Source organism: Ornithodoros turicata, chromosome 1 (genome assembly GCF_037126465.1).
Source record: "Ornithodoros turicata isolate Travis chromosome 1, ASM3712646v1, whole genome shotgun sequence".
NCBI classification, from domain to species: domain Eukaryota; kingdom Metazoa; phylum Arthropoda; class Arachnida; order Ixodida; family Argasidae; genus Ornithodoros; species Ornithodoros turicata.
In genome coordinates, this window is record NC_088201.1 from 43,520,104 (window position 1) to 43,532,434 (window position 12,331).

The window sequence follows — 12,331 nt, forward strand, 5'->3', positions numbered from 1 at the left end:
TCTCTTGCAACAAAACGACAGTCCGAAGTAGCCCCAAAACGTGGTCGCACGACCCCAGACCAGCTGGACACTCGCATTTGCCGTCGACGACGTTTCCATTGACATGTAGAGCAGCTCGAACGTTGTACGGCTGTGCAGTCTTCTTTTTGCTTTGATAGCACTTGGCTTTCAGGTAGGAGATTCCCGAACTGAAGAAGATACAAAGTATGCAAACGCAAGCTCGAAACGAACGCAAGCCACGGAAATCCTTCCGTGTTAACTGAAGCAATGAATCAAGAGCCCTAATTCTTTGCTAATTTCCGAAACTGACAGATATGAAAGATTATTTCAACTTACAGTTCCTGCGAATAGTTTGCCTTTATCGCTCCCGTGTCCACGTACGATTCCACCAAGAAATGGTAACTGCGCACCATGTGCCGCTCTGTCGATGACCTCTCTTCGTGATATGAACGTAAGCAGTCCATTGTCAGCAGCGGTAACCTTGAGAGATCGGTCTCCCAACCATTCCCTGGGAATGTTGTCATATCCCGAGAAAAGACGACAGGTTTTCGTCAAGCCCGTGCGTCCGTCCGTACTGTACGATACACCGCGGCCGCCCGCGTATACCCTAGTATGGCGTCGCCGCATAGTTTCGGTTCATTGTTGCCGGACTTTCTGGAAGGGTCTATTCCACAGAAAAAATACCGTTTCTAGTAAGACAACTCTAAAAAAAATATCGATACGTTATTTCATTGGCAGATCGGACATTTCGTCATTACGACGTATCCATTAGTCATTTTGACGTGAAACTCCTCATTACACACAGCTCACAATCAGTGCGCATCGCGAAATAGCGCGCACTTGTTATTCTTCCTGAGTTGCATTGCGAGTGTATTCGAAACAATGAGCATTGAGTTCACAATATACCTGCTTGCAGTAGCCTATGAGACCCACAAGCACCAACCCCTTTAGAGCCCCTTTAACAATTCGGCATATTTTTACAAGCTGCAGGAAGGCCACACAGTTCTATAGGCTGTGTATACATGTTTTCTAGGTAGGAAAATTTGAAAATTTCGCAGATCAGAAACTCGGGAGGCCCTTTCTTCAACTGGGCGTTATTGTCCGTCTAGCAGTGCATGCTGTCTTAGACGAAAGGAAGGACTTCCACAACGGCGTTGAGCGCATGAAGCCTCAGTGGATGAGTACGCGCCCAGGATGTGCTCTACAACGAAATTCGCTCGTCAAGTAGCACTGTGAAAGACGCGTCAAGATGAGTTTTGAGATCTGGTCCTACACCAACTGCGAAACACATCACCCTCTGGTACACCTATAGATCGACCAGCGGCATGGCCGGGTGGATACGCTCGTTGGTGATTGCTCCAAATTCGTGCTATAGACTGGGGGCTGGTGGGCTTGAATCCTGCCACCGTCTGTGCTGTCTGAGGTCTTCCATCGATTTTCCGGCAGGCCTTCCATATGAATGTCGGCATAGTTCTCCTGAAGTCGGCCCAGGACGCACACTAACTCCCCCTGTCCCGACACTCCTTCCTGCTGCCCCCTCTCCATATGTCCACGTCTGTATATGCCACTCATAGCCACGTACTGCTTCGCGGCGCTAACACAGACTACAATAAAAATAAATAAAACACCTAGATAGTATTATGTTTCGCTTTGTCACTCACATCGCACTTTAATTTTGTGTTTTGGAGGCAGGGTATTTCCAGGGAGGCAATGTTCTGTCAAGAAGGGTGGACGATAAATCATAACGTAACAGGAAAGCTCTGGTCGCTCGTTCAAGGGAACCTGCACACTCCCCATCTTAAGTCTTTATTCGCCGTTATTCAAGTCTTCTGGCGTTTCTTAAAATCACTGTTTCGCAAAAGGACGCCAAATACAGGGTAGAGCGGTGAGTAGGTGCTCCCACAAGCCGAAAATTCCAAAGATCAAAAGACAAGAACAACAACAGCCATAACGTCGCGCAGGCGTTTAACGATTTTTCGTAATGCATTATGCTTGCCATGCTTCAGATTTATGCGCTCAAGAAAAAGGACACGGTGAAACAAGATAGCTTGTAAGTCTCTATTACGGTAACGCGCCGTTAGTAGGAAGAAAGTCCGGTGGACGGCATGCTGGAAGTTCATTACACATAGTGGAAGACAGGTAAAAACTAAAATATGCAAGTATACGGACGGTGCATATATACAAGAACGCTCAGGTAAACAATAGCAGGGCGAAAGAATGAAAACGTGTATTTCTCGCTTACGGCTTTGTTAATAAGGAATAAGCTAGCCCAGCAATTTGCAGAAGCGTGCACAATTTGTTCGTGTCTATTTTATAATCTGCAGTAAACGGTACAGGAATTTTATTTCGGGGAATATTAGGCGTATGCGCCGAATGGTCCATGATTTGTTTGCATGCGGCTTCGGTTTTGCTCATCAAAAATGGAAGGAATGCTTTCAGAAATCAATAATAGAGCGGAAGGGGGATGTGGTCATGCTAGTAGGAAAGCTAAGGAGGTGACATATGGACAAATGCGTGGGTGAACTGCTTCTGCGTCATGGTACACAGGGTGATGATGATGATGTTTAGAACAGGAAAAAAATGGAGGACGCAAGTCACGACCAGACTGTTCTGGCTCGTTCACTGCACCTAATATTGCCGGGTGTTTCACATAAATCCCCCGGCTGAATAATTAATTAATTCATTCATTCATTCATTCATTTATTTCACTGCATCACTGTAGCCCTCTTATAGAGACTGTCCATTAGGGAACGATGCGAACAGACCATCCACAGCAAAAAGCTGCTGGACCTGAGTTAACGATGCGGCGGCAGGGAACGCACAAACTATCGCTTTGAGAGCAGCAACCAAAAGAGGAAGCAGCACAGGTAGTAAACCGCCATCCCTCGATACTGGGGTACAGGACCGCTTCAATCGACTCGAGGTCACCGCTGCTTACGGCAGCAGCATAAGTGACCCGTGCCTTGGAGGCACATGGTTCAGACTGGCTAGGTTGCTACGGGGGCAGGGAACTCTGTCGGTCAACACGTCGAGAAGACTGGGGCTTCACTGCAGGGACATTTGTCTTGGGGAGGTGCTGAGGGGGTGTACGTGAGCGGCAAAGACACTCTCGACCATTCGGCCAGACTTATGCAAATCAGGCTGGAAACGCCTTATTGCTAAACGTTTCTAAGGACATTGGGAATGGGAGAGACCACCACAGTCTCCACAGGCCACCACAGGCTGTGGAGGCCACAACAGTTGACACATTTGGGTTGACGATGAGTTGTGCAATCACTCACATGGTGTGGGCCAGAACAAACTTTACAACGTTGAGGCCAACGGCAGTTACCGGCAAGGTGGCCGAACCTTTGGCAGTGGAACATTGCAGTGGACCTTCCACATGCTCGCGTGCCTTGTGGATGGAGAATCCAATTTGGACTTCTTGGGGTAGCTTCTGTGCGGGCCAAAACGTGAGTATGACACTCTTCAGGGGAATGTACCTATCGGACCCATCTTCATTGGAAACATGCCGCACTTGACGCCGAGACGATAGAACACCCTCTGATTCCAAATAAGCGACGAGGTCTTCATTTGAGTACGCCAGGGGATCTATTCTCGTCAAAGTAATCGACCTCGATCACTTTATGTCTCGCCTGTCGTTGGTCGTTACGCGAAGAAGGCGTGAAGAACAGAGGTGAATGCCACGCGTCCTCAACCAATAGTCGAGCCCTTGATCCTGCAACCTTCGCGCTTTATCGAAGTGCCCATATCACAGCGACGCCGCCCTTCCGCGTGTTCTCGCCGGAAGCAGAAGATTGTAGGTTGTATCGTGAAAGAGAAATTTGTGTCGGCGTGCGATATGTGCGCGTAGAGTGCATAGCCTACAGCGTGGCGCCACTTGACTCCCAAACGAGTGCCGCCGCCGTGCACGCGCCGTTTCCTCACCATATTGGGCTCACCACTTACCGCCGCTACTATTCTTGTGTACGGGGGTAGATATACTGAGCCCTAAATATGGACATGGGGTCACAGGCCTTTAATCGTTTTTTATTGTTTTTGATTATCCGTAGACGCAGCGCATGCGATTACCGAACTGCCTCGGAGACATGTGCTTCGTGGTCCTCTGACGAGGTTTAATGTCTGGTTCTGTGCTGTTTCTTTTTTTTTTTTTTTTTTTTGCCTATCCCTCCGTGGTTTGTCTGGCGTTTGTACTGTCGCTTACCCTTGTCCGCAGCGACAAATCGGGATTGTTTCTAAAAAGTGTTATCGATATTTTGAAATAAATTATGGACATTTCACCGTTGTGTGCATGGATTTGTTGCGGTTTTGTTTACTGTTAGTGTTGGAATAATATATTTCATGTTCGTGGGCGTTCTTGGCTGAGCAGAATTGCGACTGCGAGTGAGCTGTCTGCGCGGTTCTGTTTTTTTTATCTGTTTGTGCAAATATGAAAGATTTATCTCGCAGATATCTTTGCTTTGTCACTTCGCATACCCACACGCGGAAACGCAACACCCTCAGGAAAGAAGTCATGGAAGAAGCCTTATTCCACAGTATGTTCAGCACATGAACAAAGATGCCGCAATACACAAGCACGATAGAAGTAACTTTTCGAACTTTCCAAAGCATTCCCAGAAGTGCGAGACACACCTTCTTAAAGTTGGCTTGACCGGCGTGCTCGCTGCCCTCCATTGAAGCAATGCATCCCATCTGGTTTTGTTAGAATATCTGTTGATACTCGGCTTTAGAAAGAAATGCCTACACATGGGTGTTGTTGTGAGAGGACCTTCGATGGCGTACAAGTGGAATGGAAGCGCAAGAACGTCACAGTTTTGTTCCTGGAGGACTTATTTTCACCGTGTTGGCTTCGTGGCAGAATGCATTGGTGTGCTATTTTTCTCGTACTTGGCCAAAACAATGGGTTCTGGAGAAAATGCCCACGTCAGACATGAAAGGTGAAGTTGTCGCTCACGCTTTGCACCTTTGTGCGCAACTGTGGGCCGCTCCAATGTTGTTCCCACGACAAAAGAAGTGTTGACAAGCTCCGTGTGGTCTGCGAAGCGTCTGTATCTTCATTCCTGAAGGTGAGAGCAACGGGCGGTGTTGGCCCACTGGTGACGATTTTGGTTATAGCTTTCGAGGGCCGTGGTTCGATCCGCGGCCTGCTTAGTGTTTTTTTTAATTATTATTATATTCATGTATGTTCTATATTTTATTTTTTTTGTAGAGGGAGTTATGAGAGTAATGGCAAGAGCGTCAGAGTTTTGGCTTAATAATGCCGTACTTGCTCTATGTCATACTGCATGCTGTTCGGTGTGATTTAGTTGCGGTAATGCTCTGCGATCGCCTGTGCACTTAATATGTGAATAGCAGATGGCTTTCCATTGCACTCCGACTTACTTCACCGTTACAGAAATCTCCGTTTTGCACTGTGCCGCACGTGGTTGTTATAATGTAGATGATTGTCAATCCTCTAACATGAATTTTGAACTTGTGGCTTAAACGTCCTTTGTTCTCTGTGAAGGCGCAACTCATCAAAGTTTCATTCGAGATCGATGTGACGACGGAACCAATTATGCGGGTCAACTTTCACGCGTTCTAATGGTAAAGGGAATTAAGATGAACAAACTACCACGCGTGTTTCTTGCAGTTTAAATACAAGTCAATCATTTTCGGACATGTGGCTTAAACTTGCTTTATTCCCCAACTCGCCAAAACTTTCGTTCTCAGCATTGTGCAAGGCCGTAATCTCCTTACGGGTTAACTCGTTCTAAGTACCAAAATAAGGAATATGTTAAAAATACATGCGTGCTTATTGTCATATATACAGGGTACGGGACGTAAGACTGACTAAATTTTATTAAATCCGCTATTGACTTTTTTTATTCGCCAAAGTCGTTGAATATATCTATTCCCGGGGGGGGGGGTATGTTTATTAAGAAAAAGAAAGGAAAGGTCAGCCAGACGAATTAATAGCGCAGCCGTCAATTAACTTTCGTAATTTATCTTTGTAATTAATGAAAATACGTTGACTGCGTAATTGCAAAGATGTAGAGTACAACCCTGGAGGGTCTACCCCACAAGAACCGACACGACAGCGCCTCTTGGTGTTCTATTAAAAAATGTGCGAAAATACAAAATAATTGAGCACTGCGCGGGTTTTGCGGCCGATTTCTCCTCTCCCTGTCTTGGTGTCACCCCTTTTCAACTGATATCAGGTTGTTCCTGAAATCATGGAACAGCCCGCTTTGTCCCCAGAAGTAAGCGTGCGGGGAATTATTCAGTATACTTTATCATAAAACATGCCGTCTTTGATCTTCTTTCCGTCATTATCTCGTTTGGTCTGCTCAACACCTTCCAAGGCAGTTCGCAATTTGATGTGACAACTGGCACGCAATAAGACTACCAATGTATTACATCGGAGATCACAAAACTAAACTCAGCGATTCTGCTGCTCGATAAGTGTGTACGTTCTACGACGATGGGGCATTTTCGCATATTCTTTAAAGGCACAGAAAAGTACTACTGTTTCGATTCTTGCTGACTAGACCTCTCAGAGTTATGCTCTACACAAAGCCGTAGCGACGGGGGGGGGGGGGGGGGGGGATCCGCGAGAGGCCCCTGCAGGTTGGTTGGACAGGATAAAGCGGTAACGAAGAAAATTTGAATCTACGACCTATGCAGTGCAAATCAGCGTTTTCATTTCCTTGTTTACATGGCTTCTGACTGCAGTGGGAGAGGGGGCGCTTCTGATTTACCCTGCCCTGGGCGCAAACTTGCCTCGCTACGGCTCTGGCTCTACAAGTCTGGAATTGCGCGTTCAACTTGTTTTCAGGAATTGTGAAGATTCATTATAAAAGTAGTTTTTTCTTTTCTTTTTTTTTTACACGACCAAAGAAGTAAGGCTGCTGAGTGTGCGTTCCAAAGCGGTTGCGTCTTGGTTTCTCACGATGACAACATTCTGGCTGGTGGTTCAGTGATGCAGATGTCGATTCTAGCTTTCATGTTCCCTGGTTTGATCTGAGTGTCATGCCTTTCTTCTTTTTTATGAAGAGAGTTTTAAGATTACGGCAAGGCAAGAGCATCGCAATTTTCATCATGAATGGCCTATTATTAGGCACTATGACATAACATGACTAGTATGTGAAAGGTAGGCCACTTTTCATTGCGTCCGAACCTACTACATCGTTATAGGAGCTCATGAACAAATTATGAGTTGACCTTTCGTGCCATCTACACTTCACCCACGTTCGTTATCTTATATTCGGTTTTGCTTCATCTTTGTGCTATATTTTTGTTTTAGGAACAGCAAGCCGGCCTTCGGTCATGCTGACCTTTCCGAAATAAACGTATATCCCCCCACCCACCGCTTTGCAGAATGCCAAGGTGTTAACATTTCAGAACAACAGCAGACAGAGCATCTTTAACCGCCATCGTTACAACAGCAAGGCGCGTGGGGTCGAAATTCTTGTTTCTCTTTTTAAATTTTATTTGTTCATCCTTAACAATGTGCTCTCGTGCGCACTCACAAGACTTGCCATGCATTTTAATCAAACTGTCATGTCAAGTCATGCACGTCCCACGGAGACTGCGGATTAAGCATTATAGTGCTTCCGACGGGTGAGAAAACTTGTACTTGGATCCGCGTTTTTCTTTACCGCTTCTCGCATATTATAAAGTGTCTTCATATGGGACATATAACTGTCGTTGCTTGCTAGTTGAAGTCTCTTATTTCAGGTTATCAATAGCAAGCGCATAAAAGCAGCTTTAGCAGACCGTTCGTAAGGTTATCATGCTTGTCGGTGCCAATTTGCAGTTATGCAAGACTCAGAATCTTATCGACTGGCAAGCCACGTTCAGGCAACCCACGTTATGAACGGTTTGCTAAAATTTTCTACCATGTTCACCCCATTCCACAACAAAGCGAATTAGACGCCCGCAAAAATTCCAGAAGAATGGCGAATATGTGCGGGAAACATCACGGACGTTTGCGCGACTCTACTCTTGGTGCGGTGAAAGGAAACTTTGATATGACGTCCGTTGCTCCCTACCATCTTATCACCACAGTTTGCGATTGCACCTTTCTTCCTTTTTCTCGGTTTCTCGGACTTATTTGCGCAGAGTTTACCCAACACATCCAAGATAAGGAGAAGGCCCTCGCCCTACGTCACACAGGAAGGCCCGCTGTTACTATTATGGATGCTGCTATGAAGTTAATGAAAGAGCGAACGAGAAGAAAGCTCGATGAAGATGAAAGTCACTGAAAAAGTTAGCCAGCTGTAGGGATCGAACCCACATCTTCTGGATTACCGGTCCAGGGCTCTACCAATTGTAGCTGTCCCTTCTATGTTGTTCCAGCCTCAGAACATCAGTTTCCCTCTGTTTCTCTCTTGTTCAAGAAAGCTCGAAGCAGATCGCAAAGTTGGAAAGGCCTCCATAGGTGACGTAAGCGCGCAGGCACGAGGCTATCTAGGAGGTGTTGGTTTACCAATCACTTTGTGTGTCGAACGTGACTCTGCTGCCACTTATAGATGTTCTGAAGATAAGCACCCTTCCGCTTGTTTGTTTGTTTATTTAGGAGAGGGTGTTGGTAACCGACAAGCCTTCTTGATGGTGGCGGGAAGAGACTGTAACACGCAAAATTTGAAATTAAGCATTGAAATGTGCTCATGATAAGGCCAAGAACAAACTGAAGCGTATGGTACAGTGATAGCGGAGTAACAAGGTACAAGTAACAAAGTGAAGTACAGTTACTGAATTCGTCTTCGAAGGCTATAGAGTATATTTTTTTTTTCATCATAAGGGTAATTTCTGAGAGTTTCCTCCGACGCTGTCACACATACACCGGCACAGTCCCCTTAGAAGTCGCCCCAGGACGCACATTTCTCATCATCGACGGCATCCCGATTTCCCACAGAGAGAACAAAAATGGACATTGACCAGCCTACACGAGTCCCGGTCATCCCGTTCCACACGCTACGAGTAGCAGCCCAGAATTATAAGCACCAGTACTGCAAAGAAAGGCTTGGCAAAAGTTATCAGAGCTGATTATCACGTTTTCATTCTGCGTTAGGCAATTGCTGCTGATAGCTAGGCTCGGCGCGCGATATCTAATGTTCCCTTTCTCGTCCGCCCACGCCTCTTTCCATCGTCCTTCCTCCTCACCTCATACTTTTCTTTCAAGTTGGCTTTCCTAGATGTTCTTCTGCTATCAGGCAGAACCTGCATCGAAGGAGGTGTCCCTGAATTCTGGTCATGTAATCCAGCTTGATTACTTTTGACGACAATAGGGCACCAGCGGCACATCGGTGAGCTTCCCTTGATTCGTGACATACGACGTTGGGATTACAACGGTAACATTAATGCCGGCGACGGAACGAAGGGACAGAAGATTGCCCCCTCGAAGAAGACTGCCCCCTCGGTTTTCACAAAGATACACATGGTCCCATCATTATTCACCCGATGGCGAATGATAGGTTCCTGAGCAGCAGATAGGATATATTTCGCAATTACATTTGGGTTCGCCTTCAAGAAGGAACAATCTTGTCCGACAGGCTTAAACACAACAGGAATACCTTACGGCCTATTCTTCCTGTATGTAACCAGGGTAAAAGGATCTCCAGTTCCTTGCTTTTGGTCGAGAACCCTCTAAGAGTCGGGTATGTCATCGGCAGAAACTTCAGTTGACGCGGGCTAGTCGTGCAGCGTGGGGGTTTCAGGTGGGAGCACATTTCTTGTGGCGTCGTCGCTGTGGCGAGCCGGTCCTCTGTCTATGGGAGAGCGGCTGTGCTCTCGTAGAAGCTGCTCGTGTTCCATATTAGGTACATCTCTGTGGCCTGGTTCCGGCATGTGGCCGTCGTGTATATGCACTCCAGCGGCGCAAAGGCCTCCGGGGTCCCAATAGAGAAATAAACTTTACTTTAGGCTTATGCTTTACACGACATCAGAAGCAGCATAATATACGTCCGTGCTGACCAACCGCGCGCAAGAAAAGATGTAATCACACACTCACCAATGTTCATATTTACTTTTACAGTTTCATCACTGTTTTGGTGCGCTATAATCTTAGTTGTCCGTGCGCCATAAAAACCCCAATCATCATCAGCAACAACAACTTGACACCAGTGCTCTGCAAGCATTGCATGCTCTGGGGACTTCTCTACAGAACGTATCTCGACAACTACCTTGAACGCATCGAACCTCCCTGGGAGACGATGATGTCCCAGACACCTGACATCGCATGTGAAGCAGCTCAGAAGGAAGCATGAATATGGACATCTCTAAAGTGAAAAACCGCTGGATACGAAGATTCGCCTTGATAATCGCCAGCTACACAGTGCTTGTTGGCTCCACCTCGTCTCTCCGAATTGTGTGCATTGTCCTCGCTCGTCTATAAAGAGGAGACTATGTACAGTCCGCGAGACTGTGACAGTGCACATCCTCGTAGCTATTGGTCACATTCAGTAAACCAGATTTTCGTTGCATTATCTCTCGCTTACTATGCCTACGATCGCGAGCGTGCTCTCATGGAAACTGCTCTGCAACGCGTCGACCAACGCCAGTTCAGCTTGGCCAAAATTCTCGGGCCATAGTCGGGCCCCTCACATCAGATGCAAGGCCTACAACATGTTGCTGAGTTCCTCTCCAGCACTGGACTAATGGATGAACTCGAATAGGACATTTTCCCATCATCATCCCTTTCTCATGCCTTCCGCAAGAGCAATGAGGTAGTGTATACCGCCATAGTGGCGGTGAATGACCCACCACATCATCATCCCATTTATGGGTGTGTGTTACTATGCCTATAACTGTGCTGGTAAGAAACACCACGCCTAAGGTGATGGTGCTTATCTACTACGACTCCTATACACGAACTAAAGAAGTACATTTTTACTCGTGTTAACTCGATGACGTCGATGTTCTGCGATAGACAAGTCGTTGTGACCGGAGAGAGGCCACGATCGTGCAGCATTTGCAAGATCCAGGCATCCACAGGTGGGCTGAGCGACTTGCAGATCTGTGGGATGGCGATGGCCTCTACTTCCAATTACTGATGTAAGCCCTCGATACGCAGGGACACCTTCTGGTATGCGCGACGCGTGGATGGTTGCGTGGAGCCAAACGCAAATATCGACAGGTTTTCGGATGCCAATCCCGGGCATCGAAGCCGCTGAGCGAGTTCCTGGGTGATGACTGTTCTCTGACTTCCGTTGTCGAGAAGAATACGTACGGACGCGGATCCGCCAGGGCCGGCAACCTGAACCACAGCGGTCTGCAGAAATGGAGACATATTGTCCGCGGGTTGCGGTGACCTGCCGCCAGCACTGCCGAAACTGCACGAAGAGATCGTGTGGGAGGCAGCGAGTAACAACCCTATAGAGCACGACATCATAGCCAGACTGCGGAATTGCCAGTGATTCCGAGGCCCTCGTATGGCGCGAGACTTCGTCGCACAAGCGACGTAGCTGCGTCGCCTCCCTAGAACCTTGCACTGCGCGCAGCGACAACAGCTTATCGATGTGCTCGGCTGCAAGGACATCGGTCCGTCCGAACCGCTGCTTCAGGGCGTCAACAGCTGTCTGGTAAGCATCACTAAGGCTGATCCCATCAATGGCCCGCTTGGCCTCATCGGTAACGTAACACAGGAGATACTTAAACTTCTCGACTGGAGCTAGCGCACCGTTGTTGTGGATCGTTGCCTGGAAGTGTTCCCAGAATCTAGCCCGCCAGTCTTGCAACTTCCCTCCGAACTTTGGAATCTGCAGCTTCGGCAAGGAAACAGAATGGCTGGTTGATTCTCTGTGACTGGAATCGCCTAGCGCGGCGGACTGTGCAACCGGCGACGTGAGCTGTCCTGCCGTTCGAAGGACCCGTCTCGCGCGCGTGATGGCCGCTTCGAGCTGCTGCTCGTATTCCAGGATGCTTTGGACTTCCTGGTCATACTGATCTTCGCCGGTCAGCGCCAGGATCTGACTGTCTAAGTCTTGCAGCGTAGCCTTCCTCGCCACTATGTACTCGACGTCGACTTCAACATCCTCGAACGAAACCTCCTCTGTTCGGGGTTCACGTAGTCGATTGATGGTACGAGTGACTGCTGCTCGAGTCCCGGCTCGGGACCGCTTCAGGCCGTCTAACAGGTCAACGGGCATCGAGAAGGGTCGTCGCTCCCTGTCGGCCCGCAATCTTCGCGGACGGATCCAGCATACTGACCCCTCCTCCTGGCAGTCACGTGCGAGTCACCGCCGCGGTGACAGGTCCTCTGCACCCACGACGGCGGACATATTTCGTGGGTGTTTCGTATGTCGACGAGAATTCGTTACTCCGCGTCGGTGGTCGTCTGAGGTACGCC

At 47.8% G+C, this 12,331-nt stretch overlaps 1 protein-coding gene across 1 annotated transcript; it reads right to left on the reverse strand.

The window, feature by feature from the left end:
• Positions 1-11,029: 11,029 nt before the first annotated feature.
• LOC135388253 (uncharacterized) lies at positions 11,030-12,131 on the reverse strand. The gene is made up of 2 exons (XM_064617715.1): positions 11,383-12,131; positions 11,030-11,315 (listed from the first exon to the last, which is right to left on the reverse strand). Exons 1-2 carry the CDS (start codon positions 12,129-12,131, stop codon positions 11,030-11,032), a joined length of 1,035 nt encoding a protein of 344 aa, XP_064473785.1.
• Between the last annotated feature and the right edge of the window lie 200 nt (positions 12,132-12,331).